Below are 17,767 nucleotides of genomic sequence, written 5' to 3' on the forward strand. Positions count from 1 at the left end.
ACGACATTTTCAGCACCTGAAAAATTTCCGCTGAGCTCCATTCAGGTCTCACTGGTCTCCCCCACAGCCGGCCCATCCATCCCTCACCACCGTATTAACATATCACAGCTCTCTAGTCAACAGTGTATATAAATTTAAAAATCTTTGGTTATTTGGTATATAAATGTCTGTTTGAATTTTAATTTCTTTGATCATTAAAAAAGTTTAACATTTTTCTGTCTGACTGCACGGGTCCATCCGTACTTTGTGAATTATCTGTGATCCTTGGTAAATTGTGTTGGGTTTCAACTTTAAAAATGGATTTATATTTGAGCTCTATCATACTTTAGAATATCAATGCTATCATCATTCGTTGCTCAGCTTAAATGTCTGCAATATGGCCCGATGGCCGCACAGGGACGGCACAGCCGGGGCAGGTGGGGGGTGGGATGAGACGCAGGTGCAGCAGGAGGCGGCTGGGTCTTCCCCAAAGGCCTTGTGAGCTACACCAACAGGTTTGGATCTCACCAGGGGATAACGGGGAGGTTCTGAAGGATTCCAAATTAAGAAATGACAATGAGATTTGCATCTTAGAGTCAGGCAGGAGAGAAACTGATTTGGGGGAAGACTGGAGGCAGGAAATTGAGTAAGGTAGTTACTACTGGAGCAGGAAGCCAGGCAAGATCCAGTCAGGGTCTGATTTAAGCTGGTGGTGGCCAAGCAGCAGAAAGGTTCTCAAGACATTAAGGAAGACGGGGACAAGAGGACTTCGAATGGCTGACAGGCTGTGCAGAGAAGTCCACGTAACTGGATGATGTGTCACTTGCCATGCCCACAACATGACAAGCACCAGCAGCTTCAGCTACAATGAGTGGGGCCCACCTTGTACACTGAACAACGGCATCAGGCCGAGGGGTGAGAAAGGGTGGAAATCTATGAGGAAGAGCTGCCTTGTTTTCATTCACACACCAGGCCACGTGGGCTGGCAGAGGCCCTGCCAAGGAGCATCCGCAGAACAATTGCCCCGAGTGCTTCATGAGTTCTCAATCTGATGACTGCCCACAGCAAGCAAGAGTTAGGGTCTATCGTTAATCCACCCTACAGCTGGAAAGACTGAGGTGTGGGGAGACTAAGTACCTGCCCAAGGTCAGACAGTCAGTAAGCAGAAGAGCCAATATTTGAATGCAGAGAGTCTGATTTCTGAGGGCATGGTTTTAATTTAGAGGGAGGAAAAGTTCCATAAAAAAAGGAAGAAGAGATGACTCAGAAGGGCTATGGACATGAGGGACAACTACTTCCCAGAAGGGGAGATATCTGAGCACATGGCAAGGGGCAGAGGGCCAGTGCTAACATATATAAACCAGGGACCTGGGGCACAGGCTTCATTCAGCCTTCTCCAAAATCTTCATTTCTCCACCCTTTCCTGTTCTTTAGTATGAAAAACTGAATTTCCTCAATCTTATACGAAGGCCATGCAAGCCCTTCTAATACAGTCTACTCCATAAGTTCCAACCCCAAACAGAAATGTGACCACTGTCTCCAGTGGGGTGGGGATGACAGTGGTGAGAGAGAGCACCCTATGCAGAGGGACCACCAAAAATAGAGGCATCAGATACCCAAAACAGGCTGGGTCAGTGCCCAGAAGGCCTCAGGCTTCTCCCTGGCACCCACCTCCCCTGCCAAGGTATCAGACATGGAGAAGTGGGAAATTCTGAGATCAAAGGAATCAACTGCTTGGAGACAACCACATTAAAGCACAGCCTTTGGCCATGCCCATGTGGGAGAAAATTCTAGGTTAATAAAATAAGATCAAAGATGCAAAGTCCATGCTGGGATGAAGGATCCCACCCCTGTGCGCTCCAGACCAGCAGAAGACAGGCACTGGATTGGGGCCCTCCCAGCCCAGGTGATGGTCCTGCAGACCAAGTTACATCCCCTAGAACCTCATTCCCTCCCCCAACAGCCTCCCACCCCAAGAGAGGTTGTTGACAACACCCAAGCCCCAGAGGAAATTTAATTAACTAAACCTAGAAGGAAGATAAAGAGCCACCCCAGCAATTGGCCAGATAATAGCAACTGGGTGTGCTGGCAGAGCTTGCACTGAGCTCCAGAGAGGGTTTAAATATCTACCGCTTGTCATTTTCTAAAGGTTTGCATTGGTAACGCTCCACAAAGAACATTCTCATTAATTTGAAATGGCCTGAAATTAGCTCATAATTTTTCTATTTCTGAGATATTATCTGGTAACAATTCCTCTGCCATCTAATGTAATTACTGCAATGCCAGAGGCCCAGAGATGAATGAGAGGGGCTTGGGTAGCTTGGGAAAAGTGTCTTAAGATGACCGAGCTCAGAAAGCCACGGTCAGGGAGACAGGGCAACTTCTCCTTTACAATTATAATAGTAATTTTTCCCATCAACAGAGATGACTTTTTAAAATAAACACAATGAATCAATTTATAGTCCAACAACATTAAAACACCACAAAGGAATTTATATACTAGAGGGAATTGAATTTCTCTTGTAAAATCAATGTTGAGAATATTTAGATGAGAAGCCTTGGGTGGGAGGAAGGTCAAAACATAGAATAAAACTCGATGCCGAGACGTGACATCTGGACTCCTGGTGGCACCAATGATCACCTCTGCTTCAATTTCTTTCTATCTTCAGAATGTTGTTGAAAAGTATACAATTTCCTTCTCATTCCACCCCAGTTTTAGGGTGTAGTAAGGGCTACAAATGGCTCTAAAAATAAGGTAGAATTTGCTGGAAAGTGAAATTGCAATAAAAAGAAGTCAACCAATCACTGAGTTAATAATCAACCTGTGAACCTCTCACCCCCTGACCTGGGGAGCAGAGGCGATGAGATGCTTCCAAGCTTCCCCCAGAGCACAGGTCAAAGGAACTGGAGTCTCTTGGCTCAGGCTCTTCTTTCTAGTTTACAAAGATCACACTCCAGCACTCTACTTTTGGTAGGTTGAAAAGATGGGATTATAGGTGAGATACAGAGGAGGGCTTCTAGGGAATGATTATTAAAAGTTATACATTAAAAATAATGCGGGGAAATTCTCCCTAGAGAAGCCTTTAAAAGTAGGACCATTGCGCATTAATGTCAGAGAAGTCATCCAACATCCTTTCAAGGCTCCTTTCTATTCTGAAGGCTTTGATATCTCACAGGGTACCCTAGGGTCTGTTAGAGAGGTTAACGTCCTGATCTTGTTACTAAACAATCTCAGGATTCTGGCTGCACCTTAGAACGGCAGGACTTAAATTCTGCTTCTATGTTATTCTCCGTGCTTGGATGTCCCTAACACAGTACACAATCCCAGGCGCTGCTCAAACTTCAGGGCCAAGAGCTCTTATTCTCCAGACCTAAACCTCATCAGTTTGCCATGTGTTGCAATTTCCAGCTCCTCTTCATGCCTGGAATGCCCAGTCAGGATAGGGAAACACCCACTGCGTGGGAATCCTCTCCCAGCCCATCAGCGAACTGTCCCAAGGACTGTGAGGGCTTCAATGACATGGTCCCTGCCCACAAGAGCTGCTGGAAAGATGACAGGAAACTGGCATATGAGACCCTCCCCAGGGAGTAGAAATTTTAGGTGCTATAGGCTTTTAGAGGATAGTGAGGCCATGGGGCGGTGGTGCGTGGCGCTGCATGGACAGAGGGAACATGGAACCTTCTCTGAGCCTGAGAAGCACACAGGAGCATCTGGCTCCAGACACACCCCAAAGGGCTGCCTCGGAGCAATTCGGGAGGTTGAACTTAGCTTTAGAGCGCTCTGAGTTGTAAGGCTGTCCTGGGAGGCTGGGAGATTCCAGGGTAACCCGATAGCCTCCGGTCGTGTGTTAGGTCTGGGAATGGTGGAGCCAAGCCATGAGTTTTCTCCCTGGAGGTGGCATGTGCAGTTAGTTGGGCTGCTCAGGGCTGGGCCACTGTCACAGGTTAGAGGGTAAATGCAGTCACTGATTTCTGCTCCATTCTCTGTGAAACCTTTTAAACACTGGTCACAGAGGAGCTGGGGAGGTATTTCTGAATAACTATATTGCAGCTGGAATATTAGTCATAAGTTTATTTATTTATTTTTTTTTTCCCTACCCTACTACCAACTCTAAACTGTTGGCAGTTTTCTAATTTCCCTTGTTTTTTAGTCCTGGTTTTGTTGACAATTTACTTTCCACTAAGTTATCATTTTGTGACATTGTGGGTTTAAGATATTGGGATTCTCAATGCCTCTAAGATGTCGAGAATCAATGTTTAAAATGACTATATCAAAGGAGTGGACAATGTTATATATTCCATAATATGTAACATAAAATATGTTCACATAATATACTTCATATAAAAAGGGAGCCAGAGGAGAAATTTAAATTAAACCTCAAACTACAATGTTTATTGTTATTCTTTATTAAGTGCATTGCAACATTACTTAAGCTAAATGATTTATGTGTTTATATCACCTGCTGTTTCTCTGGGGGAGGGTGGTATTTGAGCTCTAAATCTCTGTTTTCAGACAGGTGGTGTTGTGTTCCTAAGTTTATTTTGGAGAGTGAGACTAAGAAAACAAACCAAAGAACATTATTTCCCACCAAAATGAAGGCCAACAGTGAATCTAAGAAGTTTACTTACAACACATCATTAAAGTCAACCTATAGGATGGGAGAAAGTATTTACAAACCCTATTTCTAATATTAATAAAAGGTTAATATCCAAAATATATAGACAACTCCTAAAACTCAACAAAAAACACAAATAACCTGATTTAAAAATGGGCAAAAGATATGAATAGCTATTTCTTTCCAGAGAAGATACACAACTGGTCAAGAGGCACATGAAACAATAATGACCATCACTAATCACCACAGAAATGCCAATCAGAGCCACACTCAGACAGGATTGCCACACCCAACAGGACAGCCACCATCTAACTTGCTACCTTTAACTCTGCCTGGAGTTCCCTCCAGGGTGTGAACTCAGCACGGCTTTGAGATGCAAAGGAGTACCTACGCATGGGCATTTATTTCTCTCCAGGAGGGCAGTCAATCGCTTTTTAAATATGACCACTTTATGATATGATTTGAGCAAAGTAAATTAGCTTCTGAGAAAGAACATGCATTAAGAAAAGAGAGAGTACAAAGGGTAGAAAATTCCCAAGAGTGGCCCCATGCTGGCCCTGGGGTGGGACCCTACTCACTGAAAAGCTGTCGGGTGTTCTCAAGGAGCCCCTGGGCCACTGCGAGGTGACGGGGGCACACAGGTTAGGAGGTGGCATGAGGAAGAGGGGACTGGGTTTTCCAGATTGCCAACCGCATCCATTGAAAGCTGTTCCTTTGAAACCACAAACAAGCCTTCCCTGTAATCTATTTCTCCCCTTTGGGAAGTCACTGGCCTTCTAGAAAATAAACAATTATAAAAATTAAAAGGCAAGTGGAAGCTTGCACAAGCCCAGCTGACATCTGCAGCTTCAGCAGTGCCAGAACCCCAGCTCACAGGCGCCCCCGGCAACGGGCAGAGACTTCCACAGGGGTCCCTGGGAAGAGAGGAACAAGTCTATTTAAATTCTAAGCACTGTTAAGAAAATATATAAATATAATAGAACTGAGGCAGGATTATTTTACATAGCAGCAGTATCGAAATCACAATATTATTACATGCTCTTAAATAATGAGTATGCACGTTAATCTTCCAAAATCAAAACCTCAGTAAAATTAGATTCTTAAACATGTATATTAAGGGAATTGGGTCAGATGCTACAGCCTGGATTTCTTTAGGTCTTATTTCAGAAGGCAACACTAAAGATTAGTATTTTGGGAAATCCAATTACCTGAAAGTACTTGAGGTAGAGAGAAGAACACCACATAATTAATTATTGACAAGAGGACAGTAAGTTCCCAGGGAGCACAGACTGTTCCATCCTCTCCCAAGAACCAGAAGGGCCAAGCACAAAGCAGGCACTCGACTGATGACAAGGAGAAGTGGCCTGTGCAGAGTCACTCAGCCGAAACCCTGCAGAGCCCCAAAGAGGACGCAACCTCCCTCTCTAGGGCGACTCTCTACTCTGTGCTCCTAACCGGCGACACGGTCTTCTTTCACACTTTGCTTTTCCCTCCCACCTTGACTGTGGCTCTTGTTCTCAAAGGTGCCTCCCCCTGCTCCCATATTCTACCCCCCTTAAATTATCCAGTTCAAATCTCACCTCCTACATAAAGCTTCCCCTGAGTGTGCAAACAAGTGTGCCCTCTCCAGCCTTGAGACCTCTACAGCACCAAGTGTCTGAATCTGCAGAGAGTCACTTCTATAACTTGTGCTGACGCCCCTTGCATTACCTAACTCGTGCATGCGCCTTAAACCTCTTTAGCATGTTCCTAAGGCCTTGGTGATGCCAGAAATCTAGTTCCAGTCCTCTTTCTCTATAGCAGTAACACGCTCCAATTTGAAACCCAATAATGAGCCACTGCATCAGAGATATGATTAGCAGAGCCCATCTTCACATGAGGAAGGGGCTGCTTTACTCCAACTTCGTCCTAAGGCGAGTCCAGCTGAGGCCAGCCCAGTAAGCAGCTGTTTTCACCAGAGTGTCACTGCTCTTACAACACTGCACTTCTCTGGTCTAAATTTCTATTTTAAGGCAGAAGCCATAACTTCTATAATTTAAAGATCTAGGAGGATCTAATCTATTATTAGTCTAAAGAGGGCAGGATTGGTCAGAAAAGAAAAGCAAGGGCGGTTGCAACCCAGTTCATACAACTTCAATTCTAGAATGATCTGGAAAGAACCTCAGGGAGACTGTGGCTCAAAACTTCATTTGAAACTATAGGAAGGAAAGATCAGCGAGGGGCTGTGATCTGCGGAGACTGCTCCAGCTCGCTAGTGATAGCACGGATACAAACAGCCAGCCTCCCGATGGCTAGCCACGCACACTGCCCCATGCCACGCTGCCTCTCCCTGCCAAAAATACGCTGTTATAAATAACAGGCATTTCAATCGGGCTCGCATTCTGTAAGGAAGAGAAATCTCAAGAATGATAACACAAAACACCCATCTGTACAGCACCGGGCAAATTATGGTATTAAAATAACCACCTTGACTGGTGATATAATCAATGAGGTCAAATGGTAGATTGAACTAAAACATAACTAAGACACAAAACCTGAATCTAAGTTCTGTTTCTCAAAGTAACTTCCAGAATGATGCTGGGCACGAAATTTTCCTCTCTGGGCCCCAGTTATAAAAATGGATACTCATAGGACTTCTCAGTGGGCGAGCTCCTGGTGTTTCGACAGGATCCATTCTTCCTTGGGACAGTCCTCGATGTTACAGGATGCTCAGAATCCCTGGCTTCAAGCCAATAGTGACCCCAGCCATTCTGACAACCAAAAATGCCCCCACACATCTTAAACTCCCTCATTGACAACCACAAGGAGGATCTCCAAGGCCCTTGCTGGCTCTAAAATGCCAGCAGGAAGCCACTACCCACCAGCAGGTGGAGTGGCAGGCTGGGAGGACAGGGGGCAGGCCTACCCGTAGATGTCCAGGACCCCGATGAAGGAGTGCTGCTTGAGGGACGTGTGCAGGGCCTTGTTGATGTGCTCCACGATCCAGCTGAACAGCTGGGCATAGATGTGCTTGGCCAGAGCGTTGCGGGCATTGAGCACCTGCTGCAGGGACATGGTCTTGACGTAGGTCTCTGAGGTAGTGACCAGCTTGCGATGGCACAGCCAGTGCTCCATCTGACTGTGCTCCACCCCTAGCAGTCGGCAGAAGTTGTTCAGGTGCTCATCCTGGGGCTGGGGGAGATGGGGACACGGGTTTAGTAGGCACATGGAAGGCAACACCCCCACCCCCGCCTTCTATACTCCTGTGCAGAGGAAAGATGAGCCAAACCCAAGGCCTCCCCAGCACTCCAGAACCCATCCCACCCCCACACACTGCTAAGTGGAGATGACAATTAGAGCCTGTGACAGAGCGCTGCTCAAACCGATCATCACACCTGCTGATGACCAAACTACCAGGGCCTTATAAAACAAAAGGCGCTCTCCACTTTTCCTGCCCCCTCCCTTCCATGCCAGGCTGCTGTCAAGAAACTTGTAGAAGGGGAGTCCTTGAGTGAAGGGAGCAGGAGAATTGATAGCTTAGGACAGGACGGTCCATTCAGAACAAGCAGATTCACACTGAACATACAGGACGTGCAGGGTTCTCGTGCAGTGCTGAACCCCCAGCCCAGAAAGCAGTTTCTCTTCCTCCCTCTCAGAATTCTTCACTTACAAGCTTTATCTTTGACCAGCCCTGGGTTTGACCAGCTGTGTGCTTGGAATGAACTCAGGACTCCTGAGGCTGGAGAGGCCCTTTGAAGGTGCTGTGCCATGCCCCCCCCCCAGGGGTCAGTACCCCCTTCGGTGAAGTAACTCAGATGGGCCAGATCAGTGATTCTCTTATGGGTGGGCGGGTAGGATACTGAGGAATCACCTTGAGGAGTTTTTCAAATTACACATGACACCAATGGGTGTGTTCAGACGTGTTGGGCGAGAGACAGGCTGAAACTCGATGGGCGACGTCCCTCCCAACACTAACACTGCCTGGTCCCTCTACTTCTAAGCAGGCTCTCTTTCATATTAGCCTTGGTGACATGAAATCACCCATAATTGAACTTTAACTTTCTGAAAGCACTTAGTGGTTGGAGGAAAAAGTTAATCAATGATGAAAGCTGGAACACAAAGCAAAAACATGGAGCAAGTTTTGACCTAAGATCATTTGGAACAGTTTCAATGATAACATCAGACATGGAAAGAAACTTGGAATTCTTCTAGTTTAAGCTTCTTTTTAATGAAGGAAGAGGTTGAGCCCCAGAGAGGTGCAGTGAATCACCCACGTCCCCTGGGCTCAGGGCTCCTGCCTACCCAGCTGCCTCTAAGGGCTACCTCTGAGCCTAGACCCTTCTCTATGGCAAAAACCTTGGAGCCTGACCTTGGAGCCACTGGGTAACCAGACAACCCACAGGGTCTTGTCTCATTTCACCACAATATATAAAGCTCTTGGATAATCCTTGTTGCTCACTCGGCACCCCACAGAAAACCTGCTCATCCTTGGAGGTCCCTCTCGTCTGTTACACATCCTCTCATCCAAATCTTCCTGGGAAAGGCAACAGCCAGCCTGGAGCCCGTGGGGAGCTTATTAACTCTGAGGCTGAAAGGGAATCCTTTAGGACACAATGTGCCACCTCCTAACGGCCCTAAATTGCTACGAGACTCATATTCTGATGAGGCAGCCTTGTAGGACTTAAATGAAGGCTTGTTTGATGAAAATTAACACAGATAACTGTATGATTTCCCCCTTAACACCATACCCTGAAGGCCATTTTTTTCCTCCTACAGATATTTAAAATCCATCTCCTCCAAACCAACAGTTACAATGGAATGTCAGAGTAGGAAAGAACCATCCAAAATCATTAAGGCCAGTGTTTTTCCAAAATACAGTCTGTGCAAGAATAGTTGCAAAGAACATGAATTGGCTTTACTTAACGCAAAAGGAGGAGGGATGGTACCCAGGCCAGACACAGTGGAACTAACTTGCTAATGCACCCTGCTGGCACAGAGAGAGAGAGAGACAGAGAGAGAGAGAGAGAAAGGTATCTTAAGGAGCATTTACAGAACTTACTTAACTAAAGACCCCCTATGTTCCTAAGAAATTGCCTGGGGCTAAGGTTCCCAGGAAAACACCTTTGGAACTACCCTTCTAACTACCCTCATCACTCAGGCAAGGAAAATGAGGCTAAGTGAGGCCCCCTGCCTTGCGGCTAAAAGCTCCTAACCCCAGCCTGGCAGGAGAACTGGCTTGGTTTGGGCTGGGTGAGCTGCAGAGGCCCCTGTCTTCACACTCCCTGGGCAGTGAGAGTTTCCAGGCCACTTCCGGCCAGCAGCCTTTTCGTCCACAGCCACCCCCACCTCACCCTCCCTCCAAACATAAAGCCATATGTAGCAGAGTTAAGTGCCTGGGAACCGCTTGGCAGGCAACAAGTTCAGGGGTGGCCAGTGTCCAATTTGTTCATCTGACCTATTTCCAAGAAATTCTTAATTGCTAGGCACAGCGCTGCAGATGGATTCCCTGACATTTAAATGGCCTGCCAGCCGCTAACATGACTGCCCAAGACCTGCGCACAGGCGCTCCTATCCACACCCCCGCCCCGGCCTCATGCTGTGAGTGCAGTGGAGAAAGGACCTCAAGTTAGGGACTTGTCTGATGACCTGCCCGTCCCCCCCCAGGTTTCCACCCACCGCATGGGTCGTGGCTTGCTTCTCTCACCACCCTCCTTCCCACCCTTGATTGAAGGTGCTGAAACTGAAACCGATTTAACATCCTGCAATTACATTTAGAAATAATTAAATGATGCTAAATCCATTAAAAATAGCCAGCATCATAGGTAGCAGATTAGTTTTACGGGCCCATATTGCCAAATTCAAGAAACAAATTGCCTCTGGTGTCCAAGTAATTGGACACTGTTGCATTTCCAAGGTAACTCTGGCAGTCATGGAACACATTCTCATGCTTTAATTAAAAATGAAAACGACCGAGCAGAAGGCACACTGCTTGCGGATCAGCGGCCTTTCCAATAGCCCTATGTACTGGAGGAATAAACCAAATTTAGTTTGAGAGGAGGGCATTTAAGTAGCAAACACTTAAAGATGCATTTCTGAAGCACACACTCCATGCTGAGTGCCACCAGGGCCCCAGGCAAGTGGCGGGCAGTCCTCGCTCCAAGGCCTTGCAATCCAGCTGAGGGGGCTGGGCTGGCTGGGTCCTGTCCTGCCTTTGTCATTACCTGTCACTCTGACCTCAGAGGAAGGTTCCTCTCTCCCAGCCCTAGTTTTTCGTCTCCCATACAGGAGGACAGATGTGCTTAAGGTCCACTCTGGCTCTAACAACAAGGCAGATAACGGTCAAGAACTCCATCCCTGTGAGCTCCGTGCTAAGGCCTTTCCACACGAGGCTTCAGTGAATCCTCACACCAACACCGAGGCAGGTGGCATCACCCACACCCCACTGAGGAAGAAACAGAGAGGTCAGGCAACTTGCCCTAACTCCCACCATCCAGTGGCAGAACCAGGATCTGAACTCTGGCAGCCTTGACCCCCAGTCCTCACTCCCCACCAGTTCTCCATACAGGTCCAAATGCAGAACAGCACAAGCCTAGCCCAGACCACACACCCACACGCAAAAGCCTTCTGGACTCCCTGCTGTCAGAGAAAGGGCTGCGGCCCATGTGGGATCCAAACTGCCACCTCTCAGGCCACCTCCCCAACCTGCACCCTCCATCCACTCTCTCCAGGTGGGCCCTAGCGACCCAGCTCCACACAACGTCCACATGAACAGCCAGGGGGTGAGGAAGGGGAGAGGCACAACAGAAGTGGTCCTGGAGTTTAGTGGGGAAATGAGCTCAGATCAAATCACTAATAAATACTTCTCACCTGAAGGGCCCCCAGAGGCCAGGTGTAGGGGACCAGCCATAGGCTCAGACATACCTCACTACAGGCTCAAGCCTTAGCGTTCCAAAGAGGCCCCAGCATAGCCCAACAGCAGGTGCCCTGGTTCTTGTGCTCACCAACCCCACTACGAGCTCAGAGTCTCCCCGAATCCCACTCTTAGGTGTCTTGCCCCTGAGTCCTACAAGCCTCATCTGGTCATCTATCCTTCTACTTCCTGGGAGCCTCCCCAGCCCCCCCTCCCCCACTGAGATAGATGCTGGTGATACAGTAATGAGCAGAACAGTCCCTGCCCCCAGAGTTTGGACTCACAAGGGAGAGAGGGGGGCAGCAATTAATCACACAACCAATGCAAAACAACCACACCACAGAGGAGAGGCACACAGCTCTGTAAGAACCCATGATGCGGGGTGTGGCCAGGATGTGGCCCTGAGAAGGGTTGTGGGTTGGGGGCCCAGGGAACATGTGTCATCTTTCCTGCATCTTACCAGCCTGAGCCAAAGGTTGCTCAATGCAAACATTCCTAACCTCACCCGTCCCTGACACAGGCAGCGTATGGCTGCCCTACGGAACCACGGGGCATTTACTGGGCTGCCTGCAGCAGGGAGGCACAGACGCTCTATGCCTTTGTCAAGAGGTGAAGATGTCAGGGGCAATGCCCCACTGGCCCTGACAACTCGGATCAGGGCAGGGTTTGTCCTACACTGGCCAGACCACCTGCCAGACCACAGGTCCTCCCCTCCACACGTCCCAGTCTCTCCGCTGCCAGCCCCACTGCCCTGTGTCCCCTACCCGCAAGGTGCGTGCGTGCGCGCGCGCGCACACACACACACACACACACACACACACACACACACACACACACACACAGGCATGCTAACATCAGGTGTCACAAACCGCCCCCAAGGCACCTAACACTGCTGGCTCCAACATTCCCTCCTTTCCCACTGGGCCCAAGTGAGTGAGCCTCAAATCTCTCACAAGGCTGCAGAGTCCATGCCAAGGATGGCAGCAGGCCTGACATGCCCAGGGGCCCCCTCAAATCCAAGTCTTTTCTCATTTAGGGAAAATGCACGGGGCAGGGGGACACAACGAGCTCTGCCAGCTCCCAGCCGCAGTGCAGGTCTTCCCCTCCCATAAAGGCAGGGCCAGTGTGAAGTTGTCATAACCCCAATGCTCGACAAACAGTAGGAGGTTAATAAATGTCCACTCAATTGAGAAAGCATCAGCTTGTGAGCGGCATGGACACGTGCCACAGTCATATCCTGCAGTGTGTAGCGCTGTCTTCTGTATTTCGCCAGCATCTGGTTACTTAAATTCCAAGTCCTTGGAAGCAAGAATCACACTTCGTACTTCCCTGGGACCTAGCCATCAATGGGCACAAAGTGGGTAAATAATAAACAGCTGCAGATTCACCTATTCATGGTCGGAATCCCAGTTTCAGCCTAGCCCAACACCACTAAATTCCAGAGAGGCACGACAACTGCTTTCAGTACTACCATGTAGTACTTACTTCACTGCCCACCATCTACCACAGATCACTGGGCACTAGGAAAATCACCTTCACAGTGGGCATTTATGGAGCACTGTACAGCTTGCAGTACTCACAGATGGCTCGCTTCATCTGCCTCATGCTGTCAGAATCTTGGCAAGTGCTGCCACCTCTGTCTACCCCACCAGACTGTAAGCTCCTCTGAGGCAGTCACCAAGCACGGTGCCCAATGTCCTTTCCTCTCCTTGCAACAGGGACCTCTGTCTGGAGCTCAGACAGTACTCAGTGAATCGATACATTATGGAATTCCATGTACCTCAGGGTACTTGGAAAATCAACCCATCAAAGAGAATTTATTAAATAGCCACCAAGTTCCCTGCCCTCAGTGACAGAAATGTGATGGCAGCTGATTGTAAAAGGATTGGTTCTTTTAAAAAATTATCAGCGAGTGAACAGAAACCATTACCGTTCAGAATAAATAACCTGTGAGTGTCTTCTGAGCACAGAGACACATCTCTGTCGCATCCAACGGCAAGAACAGGGTAAACTGTGTACGTTTTATCTCCGGTGCTGGAGTGCAACTTACCGATATGCTACAGGAATCCCCGTCGCGCTCGGCCTGAATCTCCACACTTCCGAGGTGCAGGATAGAAGCAATTATCTTAAAAATGCTTATCTGATGGGATTCTCTCACTCCTAAGGGGGGAAGAAAAAAGTGAATGAATGACACTCAATATCCATGGCAGGATGGAAAAGACATTTTTTAAAAGGACTTTTAAAAAAATACAGTTTGATTTCCGTTCTGGCCCAGTGACTCCTAAAACGATCCAGGCTCCTCACCAAGTAATTGCCACTCACAGTAACAGCTCGGAGGGCAAAGGGGCTCCCCTGGACTAAAAAGGAAATATCCTCACTCTGATTGTCCCGATCAAACCAGATGGGTCATGCTACCACTTTAACTTCTCAAAGAGCAAAGGCCAGGCAATGCTCCTGCAGGCTCATTTGGGACTTCATTTCAACCACTTCATGCATGTTTTTATGAGTTTAACAAGAACGGTCATTTATCTGCAATCATTCTTTTTTCCCCCAACATAATATCTTACAACCATCTGTGACACATCCACAGCACCAGCAGGGGAGGAAGAGGAGAAACTTCTGGGATTGGTGTTTCAGGGGCTGACTCCCGGCCATCCGGATGGGGGCTGCCGTTGGCCACACTATGCGTGCCTTCACAGTCACAGATGGACACACCCACCCCAGAACCACTGTGGCAGCAGTCACCTGGTGTCAAATTTGATACTTACCGACATGAATTACCAAAGGCATGGATAGTTTCCTGGAATTTATGTTTAGCTTGAAGGCATCAGCATTTCTTTTTAAATTACAAAACACTTCAGGACTTATTTAAGAAAGACCACAGAATAATAAAACGAACACCAGCAAACCTATCACTCAGTTTAAGAAATCCAGTGTCCCCCACATTCCACCTAAGAAAGGTCAGTAACACCTATATAAACAAGAGGCACAGATATCTCAGGCTAGGGTTAAAAAATTTCCCCAGATAATCCACAACGTGGGCAACCCAAGCATAAACTGAACAAACTTAACTCTAGGCTTTAGTGTTAGATGATCACTACCATGTAAGCTTCACAGGGGCAAGGATTTACTTCTCAGTTTTTATTATGTAAAATTCCAAAACATATAAATAAATAACATAATGAATCCCTGTTCTTACATAATCATCATATCCTCAGTGCCTAGAACAGTGCCTGGTGCACAGGTGCTCAGAAACATGAATCATGGAACGACTGAAGTGGTGACTGTTGACACAGACTGTGAGTACTTGTGGATCTCTACAGAAATATGTGCATTATTCAAATGTATGGCTTTATTCAGTCTAATAATCCAAAAAACAGCCAGAAGCCTAAGAATTTAGGCATCCATCCCGGTTCAGTGTAAGTGAATACATACCTGCGAAAAGCCAGAAACTGGTGTTCAGGACAAGACAGGGAGCTGGATGCTTCCATACTCCTGCAAGGGGTAAAGCCCTGGGCTTTCAGTCTGAGCTTAGAGCATCTTTTACTCTCAGGTTAGTCTCATTAGAAGCACCAGAGGGTGGATGCTGGAACTATCACGGGGCAAGAGGCCTACACACTGCTCAGACACCAGCTTTTCTCTCCCCCCTTCACTTACTTTTGAGAATCAATACTCTGTCAATTTCTAAAGACCTATCCACCCTACAGTGGTAGGAATTTAAGAGGTATATAGGGAATGAATATTGAATCCTAACAACAGTTAGGATCCCTGCACTACACTGATCAGATCTCTTCTTAGTATGGGATTCTTTGACAAGCAGTACCTCACTATGGGAAGCAAAAATCAAAGCAAAAGCCAAACAATAATACACAGGGAGTGAAACAGGAGTCAGCGACCTGTGGTTTACAGCCCATGGCCTGTTTTTATACACAAAGTTTTATTAGAACACGATCATGCCCACTTGTTTGCATGTTATCTATCCCTACTTTCATAATACAACAGCAGAGCAGCTGCAACAGAAACTGTACAGCCCACAAACCTAAAACATTTACTATTCTGTCCTTTAAGAAAAAGTTAGCCAACTCCCCAGAGTTGTAAAAAATAAATAAATAAGGATGTGTGTGTTAAAGCATAGGGAAGAAAGTCTTACTAAAATAATTTTACATAAGGGATCTGCTTTGAGAATTAAAGTATCCAATCTCTTTAGAGCCTGGGAGGGAACAACCCTCTCCTTCTATCAGCTCATGCCCACCGCTCACACCAGCACTAAAAGGGTAGCCGCCAGAGGACTTCTTTCTTGGACAAACTGGTCAGAATGTATCCTGCTTAATGTCACGACTTCTCCAAACCTACCCCCAACTCTGGAGAATAGGATAGGCATGTGATGCTGGGGAAGTCAGGGGGCCAGTTATCAATCTACTATCTCTCAGCTTCAATCTTCCCCTCTTTGCCCTGGTTTGTGAGACTGGAGCTGGACCCTGTAAATGCTTCTCCTGTGCCGACTGGTGGAATGTTAGGCTTGCTCAATAGAGGGCAATGGTGATCTGCAAGGCGACAGCAAGAGAAGACATTTCCCTTCCTGGTTCTAGTCCTGCAGTTATCATTCATCGGGAGCCCAGCGACCTCCTTGATGAGCTCCAGCTGTGCCTGCAGGCCTGTCTCCCCATCAGCGGTGGCTTTTAAGCAGTTCTGCCTCCCCCCTACCCCTCACATACCCTCTGACAAGTTTCTCCATCACGTAAACCTCAGTGGGGGTGGGGGCTCTCCTATTCGGTGGCTCCTTTATTGCTGCTCTTCTTGCCCTAGAGACAGCAGCTGTTCTTTTGCACCTGCTACTTCTGGACCCCTTAAAGTCCACTTTTATCCCTTTTATAGTTAATCTCCTACTACTGCTCTAGTTAACATTTACATCGATTTTTCCCTGTTGGAATAACCAGTGTGGCTCTTGTCTCCTAACTGGTATTTCATAGGTACAAAATACAAACCCCATCTATGCACCAGTTACCCTGAGAACTGACCAGTGCTGGGATCTTGGCACACAGGGCCTGGTTTCCTCCCCATTAAGAGATTAGGGCATACCATGTTTGGCCATGTTATTTGGACAATGGACAGAACTTCCCCAACCTTCCACCAAGGTACCTAACACATGCTGCTCTGGGTTAATCACATGGCTCAGAAGCCCAATATTCTGTCAAGGAAGGGGTTGGGGAAAACAAAAGGGCCATCCTGAGCCACTGCTTGGGTTTCAGACTGACTTCTCGAGCTTTCCTTTTTCGGGATTCAGGTCCCAGGAATTTAACAATTCAACTTCCCAACTAATAAAGCCTTTACCTTCTTCTACCTTCGGGCTCTTCTCCCCTAAAACTGGCAGGAGAAAGGGACAATCACCTTCAGCTCTACTGTCCCTCCTACCCCTGAAGGACAGAGAGAAGTTCTTGCATTAAGGACTCCAATGCTAAGTCTAAATGGAAACAGCTCACAGAATTAACACTGTGTGTGAGACAAAGCTACCAGACGCCTACAGCCCACTTCCAACTCTGAGCCGACTGTAGTACATGTGGTTTGATCCCAACAGAGTGTCCTTTCTGCTAGAGCACACTGCCTGCACATTCGTCTGGCCTACTGCATGAAGAAACACAGCCCTACTTGCTTTTCCCTCCAGTGGTTCCACTGTCTTGAGCAGGTAGAAAGGACATTTCCCAGCACCTGGCAGAGAGGCTCTCAAAACCTTATTTTTAAGAAAGGCCAACAAATCTCCAAGTTTTAAGCTGGGGAGCCTAAGGGTTGGGATGGATAAGAAAGTAAGAAAATACCCACTAAGGGTAGGAAGGTGTCCCCTATTAGCACATGCAGGTTGGCAAGTGAAGAGGCCATCACCTTGGTCCTACACCCCTAGGACCATCAGCCCCTAGGGCCTGCTTCTCCCACTCAGAAGCGCCTTACCGAGCAGCGTGAAGGCTTGCCGTGTCTTCTCAAAGTCCTCAGCGTCATCCACACCCTCGATGGACGTGTCTCCTCCCTGTGACGTGTAGAAAAAGTCCTCCGCGCTTGCTGTGGGAGGCAAGGAAGGCATGAGCCACTGGGGAGCGCGCCATCCCGCTTCCCCACAGACAAGGATTTCCACCCCTCAGCAGGCTACTCCCGACCAAGGTTTAGTTTAGTCCCAGCTGGATGGGAAACCCTTTACAACAGTCTTTATCCCCAGGGGCGAATGACAGACAAAACTGAATAATAGAAGAGAATTACACTGACAGAACGTGCTGCTGTATTTGTGTAAAACTGG

At 47.6% G+C, this 17,767-nt stretch overlaps 1 protein-coding gene across 2 annotated transcripts in view; it reads right to left on the reverse strand.

The window, feature by feature from the left end:
• Positions 1 to 17,767, reverse strand: part of MYO5B (myosin VB) — a 264,377-nt gene that overhangs the window by 91,984 nt on the left and 154,626 nt on the right. For both annotated transcript variants that reach the window (XM_045528029.1, XM_045528028.1), the window contains exons 8-10: positions 17,428 to 17,535; positions 13,535 to 13,644; positions 7,501 to 7,766 (exon numbers count right to left, since the gene is read on the reverse strand). In XM_045528029.1, the coding sequence (XP_045383985.1) occupies positions 7,501 to 7,766; positions 13,535 to 13,644; positions 17,428 to 17,535 (484 nt within the window). The remainder of the gene's footprint in view (positions 1 to 7,500; positions 7,767 to 13,534; positions 13,645 to 17,427; positions 17,536 to 17,767) is intronic.

This window comes from Lemur catta, chromosome 16 (assembly GCF_020740605.2).
Source record: "Lemur catta isolate mLemCat1 chromosome 16, mLemCat1.pri, whole genome shotgun sequence".
Taxonomy (NCBI): domain Eukaryota; kingdom Metazoa; phylum Chordata; class Mammalia; order Primates; family Lemuridae; genus Lemur; species Lemur catta.